This window comes from Pteropus medius, unplaced genomic scaffold (assembly GCF_902729225.1).
Source record: "Pteropus medius unplaced genomic scaffold, Ma_sr-lr_union100, whole genome shotgun sequence".
Classification (NCBI taxonomy): domain Eukaryota; kingdom Metazoa; phylum Chordata; class Mammalia; order Chiroptera; family Pteropodidae; genus Pteropus; species Pteropus medius.
Genome location: NW_024354875.1, coordinates 36,829,199 through 36,846,488, shown reverse-complemented (window position 1 = coordinate 36,846,488; position 17,290 = coordinate 36,829,199). Strand labels below are relative to the sequence as shown.

The 17,290-nt window shown below is 34.4% G+C and overlaps 1 protein-coding gene across 1 annotated transcript; it reads left to right on the top strand.

The window, feature by feature from the left end:
- Positions 1–3,202: 3,202 nt before the first annotated feature.
- On the top strand, positions 3,203–15,209 carry LOC120597089 (cytochrome c, testis-specific-like). Its single transcript, XM_039855780.1, has 2 exons — positions 3,203–3,371; positions 15,064–15,209. Exons 1-2 carry the CDS (start codon positions 3,203–3,205, stop codon positions 15,207–15,209), a joined length of 315 nt encoding a protein of 104 aa, XP_039711714.1.
- Positions 15,210–17,290: the final 2,081 nt, after the last annotated feature.

The window sequence follows — 17,290 nt, the reverse complement described above, 5'->3', positions numbered from 1 at the left end:
TTAACTGAGTAAAAATGTTTTACTATATTTGCAAATTTTTAGTAGATTCTACTACTGATATTATTTGTGATCAATTAGTAACATTCATATTGTTCTGTTTGAATATGGTCTAGAGTCTCCATTTTCCCTGTAAGGCTGCTGGCTAACGTTCTCACCTGTCTGCCTTCAATATCCTTTTCTTACAGCTTTCTCAGTCCTTTCCTCTGTATCTCCTTTTCCTACACCTTCAGGACTCATTCTCTGTTTCTATTCATACTCCATTCCACTTTTTTGGCAGTTAGCAGGCAGCTTGCAACCTTGCTGTCAGTTCTTGTATTACTGTATTTTTGTGTAGCTTACTTATAAGGATTTAACTTTTAATGTATTTAAATCTTGCCCAAGATGGATTGTAACTCATAGAAAATTGGGGCTGCACTTCGGTGTTTGTATTTCCAAGTTGCTTGGCACAGTGCCTGCCCATGGTAAGCTCTTGTTTCATTCTTTTATTGACGTGATTTGATTCCTGCGATCAAACGCTAATGGATCAGTCATAAAACATTGTTCCTAGTTCAAGCAAGACCTGGTACGCGCTGCGAATATACATAGGTAATTTAACTCTTTGGTTAGGTAAAAGTTGAATGAAAAAGCACCTGGACTTGGGACTGTAACACTCGAAGAACATTCACTTTAGTATACTTAAGCTCAGCCAGTGACAGCGCAGTAGGTGAAAGGCTTTAAGCCCTTGTGAGGGTTGCGATCTTGCGAGATCTGGGAACCAATCAGCAGCCCGGATGGAGCCCAGCCTGCCATTGGCTGGCGTCTACCAGAAGCACATGCCTGGCTGGGCCAGTTATGAAATCTGGCCAATGCGATTTGGGCCTGAGACCACCTGGAAAGGACTTAAGTCTAAACCATCCTGCACATTAGAGTCTTGCCCTACCTCCAGCCTCAGCTTGGTGGGACTCAGGTGTCCCTAAGCTCAACAGAAGAGTGTTTCTATTGAGCCTTTCTGATTTCTGGGTGAGAATGATTCTGAGGAGAGCCTTCTGCTCATGGTTGGCAGAAGTTAGCCTCGAAATGGAGGTGGTGTTATGGAAAACCTCAAATTGGAAGTTTGGAAAGCTGGATTCTTGTTCCAGCTCAGAGGTTCAAAAGCTACTGATTAGAAGTGGAAAAGGCCATAACACCTGTTGCGGATGGGGGAGAGTTCATAGACGTAAAGCGATTTGCCCAGTATCCCATCATTGTGATGCACTCCACTTGAGTACTTTTGCCTCTATAACACAGAATCCCGCTTAATCTTTTTCAGTCTGTATAGTATTTATACTTAAAATATTCTAGTTAGCTTCCCTTCTCTCTTTCATCACCTCAATATTGTGGGGTTTATAAATTTTGAAGGCTTTATTGGTGCCTCAATTGTTCTTACCGCATTCTTCTCTATGGGACAAGTGAGAAATGACAATGATATGTACCGATATTAAAAAATATTTCAGTTACCCTTTTAAGTACTCTCAGTTAAGGATCTGCAGTGTGTCAGACATGATGTTTAGCACAGGCTGCCTAGATCACTCTTAAAAGGGAGTTGTTAAAATTAAACTTCTAAGGTTATAGATTTAACATTGCTCTTTCATGTTTCACCATCTCTCCATTTCTTACCAACTTGTTTTATATAAAAATTCAAAATAAAGATTTTTTAGTCAATACTGAGATGACATTTTGTTTTTATATGATATAAACTTTATGGTTATAGTGAATTTATTATGCATGAAGACCATAAATTTGTTCTTGTGACTACTTTTCCTCCTTATGGCTCCTCTTTAAAGATTCAATGAATTCTGTACCTACACAGAGAATTGATGGAAGTCACATAGGTAGAAATCGAATGTAGTGTTTTGAGTGGAGTTTGGAATTTTAAAATAAGCTTTTCTCTTGGATGGAGTGAGTTTTCTTACTCTGCTTTTTGTCAGACCTAGAACACTGATTAACAGTTTAGTTATTTTGAATACTACCCAGAGAAAACTTCTGTCTTCCCTTTAGGTGGATTATTAACACTGTTTCAGGTTTCTGCATGGACTTAAAGAAATTAGGAAGATACTAATTTTGCAAGTTATCATATGCAAAGTACTAGCCTCTTCCTGAATACTAGCTAAAGTTAGTTAAATAATACTGTATTTTTCAATATTTTCAGAATAACACAGACATTTTCTATTCCCGGTAGTTGTAAATGTAAAAATGTGCTTAGAACTATACTGTCAAAGAATTATGTATTTTTGTGATTTCTATAATAGTAATTCTTGTGTTGAAATTCATCTCACTCCTACCTCCCAGGCACCCATTCTTTAAAGAACACAAAGAGCAGGCAAACTAAACCCAAGTACTGCATTCATTAGCATATCAAACTATAATTTTTTCAAAAAGTTGAAATAATTTTAATTTTTACATCAGTTTAGTTGGAGGAGGCATTTATTTAGTTATGTAACAGAATTTTTGGCAGTCGACCAAAATAACTTTGTACAAAATTTATTTTGTATACCTATCATTATATAAAAATCTTGCCTACTTAGAACCATATAGTGTCCACTACACTAGTATTAAATGGGTGCTAATGCTGAATGAACTCAATAATGTTATTTAATTGCTTTCAGATAATACTTGATCTAGTCTGGTAGATTTGTTTATAGCTGAGAGTATAAATAAATGAGAAATTATGTGTTACATATTTCTGTGGCTTCATTTTTTTCTGTATGATTCTTAATTTTATAGTTCTATTATTGCAGGCTTATAAATACACATAATAAGTATCATATGTGAGCACATTTCCATTTTGTTCTATCCTTATTTTTAAGTAAGGGTATACCAAATTAGACCTATATGCTTCACATCATTTTTTGCATGTGCATTTTTTGGGAGTGAAAAGAAAAAATGGAATGTGATTGCCCTAGATAAATTATTATAATTGTTTGAAGGCTGATGTAAAACCAGGCTTATACCAATAGCAGTTTCTGAAGTAGCTATAGTTAGAAATGTAAAATAAATTAGATGATTAAGTCTTTATAAAAGTGAATGCTATGTTTGTGTTTTTGAGCACTCAGACTTTAAATTATGTTTTTTGTTTAATTAATATCATTAGTATTCACTTCAAAGTGGTGGAATTTCTTTTTTCCATCTTTGCAAATATGACATTTTCTTCGATCTGTGTTTTAATGTTTCTTTGCAGAAGAAAATGGGAGATGCTGAGACGGGTAAGAAGATCTTTACTCAAAAATGTGCTCAGTGCCACACAGTGGAAAAAGATGGAAAACACAAGACTGGTCCAAATCTCTGGGGCCTTTTTGGCCGAAAAACAGGACAAGCACCAGGATTTTCTTATTTGGATGCAAACAAAAATAAAGGTAAAAACCAGGCATTTTAGAATTGAAATTTAAAATAGTTGGAAAGTGACTATAAGATCTTTGCAAAGCAATTTAATGCTCTTGGATATATGTATGCATGTATATGTGTCATTAACATTCACTTCAGAAATAGCATACAACTTTAAAATAGAGTGCAACTCTATTTTGAATTGTTCTTTGGGGCCTAGCATTTCTTACAGTCTCACAATTCAGATCACTACTACACTAATATTTGGAAAGATTTTTTTTTTATTTTTTAATCTTTTTGAGGTGAAATTCACATAACATACAATTAGTCATTTTAAAGTGTACAGTTCAGTAACATTTAGTGCATTAACAGTGTTGTACAATGACCACTTCTCTGTAGGTTAAAAATTTTTTCATTACCTTAGAAGAACCCTTGAACCCACTGAGTAATTATTTCTCATTTCCTCCTAGCTCCAAACTTTGGTAACCACTAATCTGCTTTCCCTCTCTATGGATATGCCTATTCTGGATATTTTATTTAAATGGAATCATTTAATAAATAATCTTTTATGTCTGGCTTTTTCTACTTAGCATAATGTTTTTAAGGTTTATTGGAATTGTAGCATGTATCAATACTTCATTCAGCCATTTTTTGGCTGAATAATATTCTGTGGTATGTACATATCACATTTTGTTTATTTATTCATGAGTTGATGGACATTTGGATTGTTTCCATCTTTCGCCTATTGTGAATGATGTTGCTATGGATATTTGTGAATGTGTATTCGTTAGAGTTTTCGGGGTTTTTAGATATATAACTAGGGTCATCTGCTAGATCTGTTTATTTTTTGAGGGAAAGTCACTGTTTTTCACAACATCTACACCCTTTTACATTCCCATCAGCAATGTAAGAGAATTCCTGTTTATAGCCTCACCAACACTTTTCTTTTTTTTAAATTGCCATTCTAGTGAGTGTGAAGTGGCGTCTTCTGATTTTGCTTTGCATTTACCTAATCAGTCATGATGTTAAACATCTTTTCATGTTTTTGTTGACCATTTGTATATTTTCTTTGGAAAAAATGTCTATTCATATTCTCTGCCCATTTTTTATTTGGGTTGTTTGTCTTTTTGTTGTAGAGCTGTAAGAGCTCTTTATGTATTCTGGACACTGAACCCTTATCAAATATGTAATTTGCAAATATTTTCTCTTATTCTGTAGATTATCTTCATTTTCTTGATAATATCTTTTAATGCATAGAAGTTTTAAATTTATAGGAAGTCTTTTTGTTGTGCTTTTGGTGTCAAATCTAAAAATCTATCTCTAAATCTGAAGTCATAAATATTTACCCCTATGGTTTCTTCTAATAGTTTTATAGTTTTGGCTCATTGACTCAATTTGAGTTAATTTTTTTATTAGAGTGAAATAGTGGTCCAACTTCATCATTTTGCATGTGGTTGTCCTAGCACTATTTGTTGAAGAGACAAATCTTTCCCAGTTGAGTGATCTTGACACCTTTGTTGAAAATTGTTTGGGTTTACTTCTGAACTTTCAATTCTATTCTATTGGTATGTATGTCTGTCCTTATACTAGTACCACACTGTTTTGATTACTGTAACTTTTGAAATTGGGAAATGTGAGCTCTCCAACTTTGTTTTTCTTTTTCAGTATTGTTTTGGCTATTTAGGACCCTTTGCAATTTTATGAATTTGAAGACTATGCTTTTCAGTTTTGCAAAAAAGGCCTTTGGAATTTTGTAGAGATTGCATTGTATCTATGGATTGCTTAACAATTTTAACATTCCAATTTATGATCATGGCCTGCTTTTTCACTTATTTAGGTCTTCTTTAATTTCTTACAGCAATATTTTATAATTTTCATGTACAAGTTTTTCACCTTTTTGGTTAAATTTATTTCAAAGTATTTTATTCTTTTAGATACTTTTATAAATAGTTTTCTTAATTTCCTTTTTGGATTGTTCATTGCTTGCATATAGAAACACAACTGATCTTTGTATCAGTTGATCTTATACCCTGTAACTTTGCTGAATTCATTTATTAGTTCTAGTAATTTTTTGTGGATTCTTTGGGTTTTTATATACGTAGAATCATGTCATCTGTGAATAGCTTTCCTTCTTCCTTTTCAATTTGAATAGCTTTTACTTCTTATTCTTTCCTAATTTCTCCAGATAGGACTTCCAGTATACTCCTAAATAGCACTGGTGAAAACAAGCATCCTTGTCTTGTTCCTGACCTTAGGGGGAAAGATTTGAATTTTTTTACCTTTACTATATTAGCCGTGGGTTTTCCATAAATCCCTTTTTTCATGTTAAGCAAGTTCCCTTTTATTCTCGTTTGCTCATTGTTTTTTTTTTTTTATCTCCTTGAATGGGTGTTGGATTTTGTCAAATGCTTTTTCTGTGTCTATTAAGATAATCATGTATTTTTTAATTTTATTCTATTAATATGGTGTATTACCTGGAATGATTTTCTTATGTTGAACCATTCTTGCATTTCTGGGATATATCCCACTGGGTCATGGTGTATAAATCTTTTAATGTGCTATTGAATTTAGCTTGCTAGTATTTTGTTGCAGATTTTTGCATCTATAGTTGTGAGATATTGGTTTGTAGTTTTCTTCTGGTGTCTTTGGCTTTGGTGTTTGGAGAAGTTTTAAACAGATTATTGGCAGCTATAAGTCCTCTTCACATATGATTCAAATTTAATATTTTTAAATTTCTTAATGGGTTTTATAGTGCTTGTATAGACTATAATGTACCTTGTTCTATTCAGCTTTGTAGACCCTGTTGTAGGAGATGGCTTTAATAAGGAGAGTTGGCCCTTTTGTTTTTAGTGCACGTATTATAGCTTACACTTTGTTAAAAGAGGGATTATGCTTATTTTAAACTGTGTTAATGTTTCTAGTGTGTCTTAGCCTATCCATAGTGATGCTAGTGGCTACAAATGCCTGGAGGCACTCACCTGGGCTTGTACTTCTTGTGCTGAGCGCCCACAGACATTTCCCCTGACAAAGCCAATGTTATGGCTGGACCAGCCCTTGTAGTTCTTGTTATGATTGCGAGACACATCTTAGCAACAACTGTCAGGGAACGTTGAAAAGACACTGTTTATTAGTCAGTTGCAAGTCCTGGATCCCACACAGCAGGATTGGAAGGTGGGGGTCAGAAGGAGGGAGAGAGAGAGAGTGCATATATAAGTGAGCAGGCACCGGCCTGAGGTTTTGCTTTTTTGGGAGTCAAGGGTAGGGTGCCTAAGATTTCAGGGGTTCATTTTTTATTGGTGAATTTTAGACATAAGAGCAGGAATTAAAGTGCAGGAAGGGAAAAATAAATGGTTAGCCATATGTTCAGCTAGCTAGCTCTACCAGAGCTTTCCAAAAAAAATAAAAAATAAGTAAGGGGAGGAAACTTCATGGGTGGGGCGGCCTGGTTCTTTATCGAGTCCCCTAGGCAGTGTGTTTATTCCCGTTGAATGTCTTTGAAGTGGATGCCTCAAAGTCAAAAGCTGCGTAGGCACTTTTATTACAATAAAAAAAGCTAATTGTCAGGTACTTAACACTACAGATAGGTAAGATGTAGTGAAATTTTTGTTATCTGGTATTTTGGGGAAAGGGATCTTGGGGATAGTCAAATTGGTTAAAAAAAATTAGCACATGTAGAGGTTGTCAGCTTTTTTGTGTGCGTGAATATAAGATACTTTTCATTTTTCTATATCCTTTAGTAGGATGGAAAGCTGGCAAAGCCCTTGGTACCTAGACTTCTCTTGGGTTTCCAAGCAAACTAGAGTGGAGCCGAGTAGGGAATATTTGGTAAGTCTAGCTGCCTTAGAGCGCTCCTAATATATCTTAGCATTTACAGGCTATATTAGTTTCCTAGGGCTGCTGTAACAAAGTACCACATATTGAGTGGCTTAAAATAGTAGAAATTTATAGTTCTTGAGGCTAGTAGTGCAAAATCAAGGTATTGGCAAGGCTATACTCCCTCTGAAATCTGTAGGGCAATTCTTCCTTACTTCCTCCTAGTTTCTGGTGGTTTGTCAGTAATCTTGGTGTTTTGGGCCTACAGCTGCATATCTCCAATGTCCGACTACATCTTCACATGGTTCCTGTGTGTCTCTGTCCTTACACAGCTGTCTCAGAAGGATACCAGTCATATTGGATTTGGGGGCACATCCAACTCCAGCATGACCTCATTTCAATTTTATCTGCAATGACTTTATTTTCAAACAGTCATATTCTGATGTACTAGGATTAGAACCTCAACATATCTTTATTCAAGGGACACCCATAATAAAGGACTATATATGCATATAAAATAAATACATAGATAATTGATAAAATACTTATTAAAACAAAATAGAATGAAATATAATCTTTGTTGCGTCAAGGGTGCTTTGGCATCTTTTTAAACATCAACGTGGTTGTTATTAAGACAATATTATTGCATTTAGTATGTGCAAAAATGCTGGTTTACTAAGTATTCAATAATAATGAATTTGTCTGGGCTTCATTCCTGGGAGGGAATCTTTAAAACCATGGAATTTCCTGAATCACATGAGTATCTTTGTTGTTCAAGGTTGAACCCTGGGAACATTGGCAGGCCTGAGATTATATTAACAAGAGGATTTATGGTAGGCTTCCAGATAGTTTCAGGATTGGGGCTAGCCGAGCTGGAAACACCAGCGGTATGGTTAGAGAATTGCGCTTTTGGGCTAGGTGATATCAGTCAGACCTCCAGGGATAGGGGATAGAAATCAAGTTCAGTCACATGGCTATTGATTTATCAATCATGCCTATGTAATAAAACCCAGTAAAAACTCTTTGAATTCCTGGTTGGTGAACACATCAATGTCCTGGTAGGGTGATGAGTGAGTCTTGATTCTATAGCGACAGAATCCAAAAGCTCTCTGTCTGGGACTCTCTCAGACCTTGCCATATGGTTCTCTTTATCTGGTTGGTCCTGATTTGTGTTTGTTATAATAAAACTAATAATAAATATAGTGCTTTCCTGAGTTCTGTGAATTGTTTTAGCCAATTGAGAGGATCCTGGGAATCCTTAAATTTATAGCCAGTTGGTCAGATTTTTGGGTGGCCTGGGGACCCCGAACTTGCATCTGGTGTCTAAAGTGAGGGTTGTGTTGTTGGGGGCTATGAAGTCTGTGCTAATTCCAGGCATTTATTGCAACAGGATTTCCAGTTGATAAAATGTTGAATAAATCAGTTTAAAACTTGCAATTATTGTTTGCATTTATATGGCTCTTTAATTTTTAAAGTAATAGTTCTCTATCATGTCATTTTATTATTTTATTATCATATGGCAACAGCAGTCAACTTTTGAAGTCCTAATTTGTAGACTAGTTATAGCCTAATATTTGTTCCTCTAGCAGCCAATATTTTGTGGATTTTATTGTTTATTAGCATTGATCTGAAATCATATTAAAACTTAGATTATTGTCAAAGATTAAAAGCTATGTAGAAAGCTTGACTTTAACATTATTTAAGAATTAGAAATAAAATTTCCCCAAGTCAGAGCATTTAAATAATATTTATGACTTATTTGGGAATGTAATATTATCATTTGTTAGTTCTACTGATGAATTAAGAATAATATGTAGCAGAATGAAATTGGACCCCTGTCTTAACACCACTCACAAAAATTAATTTGAAGCAGATTAGGGACTTAAACATAAGACCTGAAACTGTAAAACTCTTAGAAGAAAACATAGGGGAAAACTCCTTGACATTGGTCTTGGCAATGATCTTCTGGATATGACAGCAAAAGTACAAACAACAAGAGCAAAAATAAATAAGTGGGACTACAGCAACTTAAAAAGCTTATTCTGTACAGCAAGAGAAATGGTCAACAAAATGAATAGGCAACTATGGAATGGGAGGAAATATCTGCAATTCATATACTTGAATATAGGTTAATATCCAAAATATATAAAGAACTATAACTGAATAGTGATAAAACAAACCAATTAAAAAATGGGCAGAGGAATTGAATAGACATTTTTCCAAAGAAGACATGCAAATAGCCAGTAGGTACATGAAAAAGTGTTCACACCACTAATCATTAGGGAAATGAAAATGAATCCCCAGTGAGATATCACTTCATACCTGTGAGAATTACTATCATCAAAAAGACAAGAAAGAACAAGTGTTGGTGAGGATGTGAAGAAAAGGGAGCCCTTGTACACTGTTGGTAGGACTGTAAATTGATACAGCCACTATGAAAAACACTATGGAGATTCCTCAAAAAATTAAAAATAGAACTACCAGTAATCCAACTCCTGTGTATGTATCCATAGGAAATGAAAAAAGGATCTCAAGGAGTTACCCACTTCCCCATGCTTATTGCAGCATTTTTCAATAATAGCCAAGATATGGAAACCTAAGTCTGCCAAAGGATGAATGGATAAAGATGTGATATACACACAAATACATACACACACACAATAAAATATTATTCAGCCACAAGAAAGAAGAAAATCCTGCCATTTGCAGCAACTTGGATGAAACTTGAGGGCAATATGCTGAGTGAAATAAGTCAGAGAAAGATAAATACTATATAATAAAATACTATATAATATTACTTACATGGGGAATCTAAAAAAGCCTAACTCAGAAAAACAGAGAGTAGAGCTACCAGGGTCTGGAGGGGTAGGGTGATGGGGAGATATTATTCAAAGGGGACAAACTTTCAGTTATAAGATTAACAAGTTCTGGAGATTTAATGTACAGCATGGTGATTATAGCTAATAATACTTATTATATACTTAGAAGTTACTAAGAGAGTACATCTTAAATGTTCTCAATACTAAAAAAGATGTGAGTTATGTGATTGGCCAGAGATTTTAGCTAATGCTAAGGTGGTAATCCTTTTAGTATATAAGTGTATCAAATCAACATGATGTACATCTTAAACTTATACAATGTTATGTGTCAATTATATCTTAATAAAGCTGGAAAAAAATTAAAATATAAGTATTTTGCAATGTTAATTAAAAACTAGGGTTTTATTTATTTATTTAATTTATTTTGATTAAGTTTATTGGGGTAACATTGGTTAATACAATTATATAATATTCAGGTGTACGTTATCATTTGACATCTGTATATTCTATTGTGTGTTTACCACCCAAAGTCCAGTTTCCTTCAGCTACCATATATTCATTCGCTTTACCTGCTTCTTCCTCCCCCTACCCCTCTATTTGACCTCTTTACTCTGTCTACCTCCCCCCACCTCCCCTGTTCCTAATAGTAACCACTACTCTATAGTCCTCTGGTAACCACTAGTCTATAGTCCATGTCCATGAGTCCCTGTTTGTTTGTCCTGTTTATTTGTTGCTTTTAGGTTTATATCTCACATGTAAGTGATATCATGTGATTTTCAACTTTCTCTGTCTGGCTTATTTCGCTTAGCATGATTATCTCGAGGTCCATCCATGTTGTTGCAAATGGCAGTATTTCATCTCTTCTTATGACTGAGTAATATTCCATTGTATATATGTACCACAGTTTCTTTAGCCAATCATCTATCGTAGGACACTTGGGTTGCTTCCATGTCCTGGCCAATGTGAATAATGCTGCTATGAATATCGGTGTGCACATATCTTTTCGGATATGGGTTTTCAAGTCTTTGGGATAAATACCCAGTAGAGGGATTGCTGGATCATATTGTAGACCAATTCTTAGCTTTTTGAGGAACCTCCTCCATACTATTTTCCATAGTGGCTGTACCAATTTGTAATCCCACCAGCAAAAACTAGGGTTTTAAAATAAGATTATTTAGAATAAAATAAGGATTAAAAAAAACACTTTAGCACAGCTCGACCAAAGACAGATTTGAATAATTAAGAACTAAGAAGTAAATATTTCAATTTTAATACAAATCATGGAAAACTGTCAACCATATTTTATTTTCTATGTCTGATCTTTCTCTTGGAAATAATACGCTATTTTAGTTTTTAAAATAATAAGGAAATTCTTATTTTAAGGATTCTTGATATGAATTGCTTACAGTTTTACAAAATTCATGATTATAGCATTATAGCAATTGTGTGATTTTTAAAAATTGTGGCAAAATATATATAACATAGAATTTACCCTTTTAACCATTTTTAAGTGTATAGTTCTGTAGTGTTAAGCACATTCACATTGTTCTGCAACCATCACCACCATCCATCTCTAAAACTTTTTATGTTCCCAAACTGAAATTCTGTACCCAGTATATGTGCCCTGGCAACCCCATTCTACTTTATGTCTCTAATGAATTCTAAGGTACCACATAAAACTGGAATGATATAATACTTGTCTTTTTGTGACTGCCTTATTTCACTTAGCATACTGTCTTCAGTGTGTTGTACCATGTGTCATAATTTCCATTCATTTTACTGCTGAATAATATTCCATTGTATACCACTTATTTATTCATTCATGTCAGCGGACATGCAGGTTGCTTCAGCTTTTTAGCTATTATGAATACTGCTATGAACATGGGTGTACAAATATCTGTTCATGTCCCCGCTTTCACTTCCTTTGGGTATATACCTAGAAGTAGAATTGCTGAATAATGTGATGAGTCTGTGTTTACTTTTTTGAGTAACAGCTGTACTATTTTCAACAGTGGCAGTACCATTTTATGTTCCCACCAGCAATATAAGGATTTCAATTTCTCCACATCCTTGATAACACTTGTTACTTTGTTTTTGTTTTTGATAATAGCCATCCTAATGGGTGTGGAGTGATATCTCATTGTGGTTTTGATTTGCATTTCCCTAACGATTAGTGATAGTGAATATCTATATTGTGTCTTTAAAAATATTAGTAAGCGGATAAAATTTTTCTTTTGAGACCAATACTTTTATAGGTATTATTGGATACCTAGATGCCATTTGCACTTTTTGGCAATGATAATTGAAGCAGATTTTAGTAACAAATTGGTTGAATTAATTCATTAGTTGCCCAGGATTCTATGGTAAAAATTGATAGTTCTAGGATTCAGACTCAGGTCTTCTTGGGCATTTAAAGAAACATCATGGGGTTAGCATATTAGCCAAACTAATTTATTATTAGAAATTAATCTTTATCTTTTGCCTTTTGTCTGTCAAATCTGTTAAAAGAGGCAATAGGATACACTGAGTCATAAATATGTTAATAATTTAAAAAATATTTTGAAATATATGTACATTATATGAAAATTCAAATAGTTCCAAAGTATACTTCCCAGTGTGAGTGATAAGGAAAATGGTATATTCATTTCTTCCCATTTTCCTCTGTTCCTTTCTCTTTACCAGCTAATTTTATTTGGTAATATTTGGTAATCTTTGTAATTTTAGTGGTCATATTTATACTTTAAAAATATCCATATGCCTCCATTATTTGATTTATCTACTTTAAGCAATATATGTTTATCCTACACTATGAAGGATGAGAAAGTCAAAGTGGTTATATTAGCTCCAATTTTTTCACACTGTCTTCTAACTCTTGCTACTTATGTTGTTATTTTTACTCTGACACAAAATATATCGTTTACGATTCTGTTTAACCATATTTACCACAATTGTTTTAACATCTGTCCTCCATTTAAATGATATTCACGCTTATTTCCAGCTATTACCACAGTGTATTTATCTTTTGGTTGGTAGATGGTTATCTGTCAGTAGTTACATCAGGAAAAGATTGCTGGAACTGTATTACCCTAATTCTTGGATGTTTAAAAACATTGGTGAATTCCCATTACACCTGAATGAATGATAATCTGGCTACATATAAAATTATTGGGCTTTTAATTTTTGACAATTTTTTATATATTGGACACTTTTAATTCCTCAGGATTTTGTATGCTTTGTGTTGAATTATTTTGGGGGGAATTCTGAAGCCAGCTTGATTGTTTTCCATTATAATTTACTTGGTTTTATTTTTATTTTATTTTTTTCCTCCTAATTTTCAGTAAAATTTTTATTGAAATTTAGTAACCTTGCTAGCCTGTGTGAAAGTCTTGATTGGTCTGTTTCTGATTCTCTTGGGACATATGCTCTTCCAATTGGTAGGTGTAGGACTTTTATTTTTGAAAGTTTTCTTGGATTATGTTTTTAAAATTTTATTCTATTTCATTTGTTCTTTAAAATTGGTCCAGAAATTGTGCATATTTTGGATCTCCGTTGTCTAAATATCTTCTGTATCTGTCATTTTTCTCTTTGATCATTTTAAACTCATTATTCTTTCCATTTTGTTTTTATCGATATTTTCAAGCCCGATTGTGCTATCAGCAGCATCTATTGTCTTTGCATTTATGTCTTCATTATTTTCTACTTGAGCCTTTTAGTTCTGCTTTAAGCCTTTGATTCATAAAAACTTTTTTTGCATCCATGGGAATGTGGTCATGATTTTCATCTGCTTAATGTATATAATTTCTGATGTATATTTTTCAGATAACCTTTTTTATATTCCCTTCTGCTATGTGTGTGCATGTGTGTTGTATGCTTATATGTTGTGTGTATGTGTTTTTAGTACTCTTTTGTGCTGATTCCTTTTTGATTATCACTCATTTTTTTGATGAAGATAGTTCTTCCTGGACCACTTATTTGCAAAAGGACAGTAAAAGTTAGGAGCTGAGTGTTCCAGTTATGAGGTCTTCCTCACCTCCGTATGTGTTAGAGATATGTGTATGTTTCTTAAGTGTGTATATGTGTATGTTTGGTGGATTGTTATTTGGCTCTTAACTTCAGCTGACAAAGATTGGCAGTTCTAGAGTTATTTAATACTTTCAGTTTCTCTTCTATCCTATAATAAGGTAGAATCCTTCCTTTAAAGATGGCATGTCTGTATTTTATTCTTTAATCTTAGCCCTCCATGGAGTCTAAAATATAGGTGGATTTTCACAGTCAGTTGATATACACTCTACTCTTTGGGCCAGAGGATTATGACTTGCCTTCAGGATTTGCCACTTGCTGTGGAGAACTTTTTTCTTGTGAGATCATTAGTGATCACTGTTGTCTTCTCACTCTGGTCTAAGTTTTATGTACTTGATAGTCTAATTATATCAAGTTTTGTGTCATAGGTTCTTCTTCAAAAATTTTATCAACTGTGGAGTTAGCATTTCTGTTTCTCTTTGTCCATGTTCTTTTCAACTGATTGTAGAAAGGAAAAAGGTAGAGGCAACCTGTCTCTTCATAAAACTGGATTCCTGAAATTGTAGGTTTTTGTAGAGATCTGGACAGAGACAGCTTAGTACGATTGGCAGAAAAAACATAGAAATGAGTTAGTAGTCACAGACTCTTGACTCTCAATAGCCTTGTCATCTTAAGGCCAGTTATTCAGCTTTCTTTGGGTCATCATTTCCTCACCTGCAAAATGAAGGTTTGGATTAATCAATCTCTAAGATCTTTTCTAGAAGGAACTTTTTGTGATTCTAGGAGGATGTGGTGCTGCTTAAGCACAACATGTCTGGGTCGATAGTTCATTGTGTACCTTGGATAATCGTAGCATATGAGTATTGGATTTCTACAGGGAAGCCAAAGATTAGAGCAACAAAAAGACTAATTTTGGAATTTTCTTGAAGGTCAGAAACTGTAAGTATTCCCACTTATAATAAATAGCCTTCCTATTGAATCCAAGAGTACTCTTTTGTTCACATATGTGAGTCAGAAATTAAGCCTTACAAATGTAACTACAGAAACTTAAAACTTATTTTCACCTTTATAGGTGTTATCTGGGGAGAGGAAACTCTGATGGAATATTTGGGGAACCCAACAAATTATATCCCAGGAACTAAAATTATATTTGCTGGTCTTAAAAAGAAGAATGAGAGAGATCTTATTCAGTATTTGAAACGGGCAACATCTTCATGAAATGGTCTTGTAACTTAAAAATATATATTAGTTATTTAGCCACAATTTTCCAATTTTAAATCTTGCACATTTAAAGAAGTGATATTTAATATTTCTTGATTAGCCTGTAGTAAGTTTAACATTTAAAATAAAAGTTGATATTTTTTATTGTGTATAATCTACTGATCAAATCTCCTTCAAAGTCTGAACTTATTTTTATCTGCTCACTAAGGATGTGGATAAGGTCAGAATGGAGGAGAGGGAACAAAACTGAAATCTATTGTGCTTCAGTAGCCTCAACATGCACAAAATATTTTATAAGCCTAGCAACTGCTACTGATGATGGAGATAGGTTCCTCATACTTATTTCTCTGTAATTTAAATGTAAATATAGCAGACATTAGCTTTAGTTTTTATTAAGCCAAGTTTGATTATGTGTTTGCCTTTTATTATAAATAATACTTAAGAAAAAAAAAGTAGGGAAAATGAAGTCAGATATTTGATCTTACCTTAAGAATACTATTGGGGGCGGGGGAAGCCAATCGTTGACCATGAGTAGCATAAAATAAAATCTAGAGAGAAGGAGAAAGCGTGTTCCATGTTAGTAAAAATTTATATCACATAACACTCTTTTTGCATTAATCTTTTTATGATACTCTTCTAATCCTAATCTAAAACTAGATTGTAGGGAAGGATAGCAGAGACCCTGAGAACGAGGGAGGAAAAAACAATCTCACCATTTATATGGAAAGACCTCTCACTTCACAGTAAGTGGGCATGAGGCATGGTGGAGCTGGTCCACAGCAGGGCCTGTGTGGCTTGAAGTGGCCCCTGAAGTGGCTATGGAATCCTACGGTATTCTGTCACCCAAATGGTATGGCCGATGCAGGAAGGAGAAGCTGTTTTCCTACCAAGGAGGCGGGTAATAGACTGGTCAGGGCTCATTATGCGTGAGAGTGGAACATCTATTATTTCATTTTTACTTTACGACCAACACCTGTATGAGGATTTTACCTTCTGTACTGAGATTTAGAGAGATCTCATGCCAAAACCAAAACTTGGACCTCCTATTATAATTCCTGGTGACTTTCACTGTATCAAAATAGGGATAATATGTTGCTAGTTAGCTTATTAGCAGATGCTACTACTGAGAGGAAAACCTACCAAAAAGTTCGGAGTGAGGAGAACGTAGTTGAACAAAGCTACGATTGCCAGAAGGTTCTATTAAATCAACTAAGTGACAGGCTTAATTTTATTGCTTCTGGCAAGTAGGAGAGAATCATAGTATTATTCATGGAGCCCAGTGCAAGAATTGTACAGGAGTGTGTGCCCTGGGGGGGCCAAGGAGGACTTCAGGCAAAGTTGAGCCTGTTACTCTCTCCGTGGGGAATTCTTTGATGAGGGCAGAGACATCTGTAGGGACTCCAAGAGTGTATTATGGATCTTGCCAGTCTCAGAGCTGAATTGGGTTTGCAAGGATGTAAAATTAGGTGACGTATTTCATATCCTGTTTTACACGAGACAGAGATCTCTGTGAGAAGGAACTTGAACTTAATTTATATTCATTGTTACAGTTCAGATTTATACAATCCTGACAGATGGACTTGGTGACTTAGTCAAAAAACTGCATTGCAGAGAGGAATAAGAAGGCCTTTGGAATTCAGATACTTTTGATCTAGGAGAAGTAGAGTGAAGATAAGTGTGAGAAGACCTGAGATGATACAGGGCAGCTGGGTGGAAATGGAGAGATATTTACCTTCCTTTCATTTAAAAAATTATTCGGTTAGTGATAAGATATTGAATGTTGCTTTACATTTATGTTTATCCTAGGAATAGCAAAATAAGTACTTCTTTGCCGGTAGTGATGTTTCTGGTACTAGAAAAAAATTTGGAGGAAGAATTGCAAATAAATGTAGTAATTAAAATTCTACATTATGATAGACTTTATTATTGAATGAATATATATTGTCTCTGAGAGGCTTAAATCCATTTAGGATCAATTTACACGAAGGGATTTCTGGGCACTGAGGTAATTTTATCCTGTGCCAATTTAGCTAAGCTGGAGCTGTTTTTGCCAGAATTTGCTTCTCTGTATGGTTCCT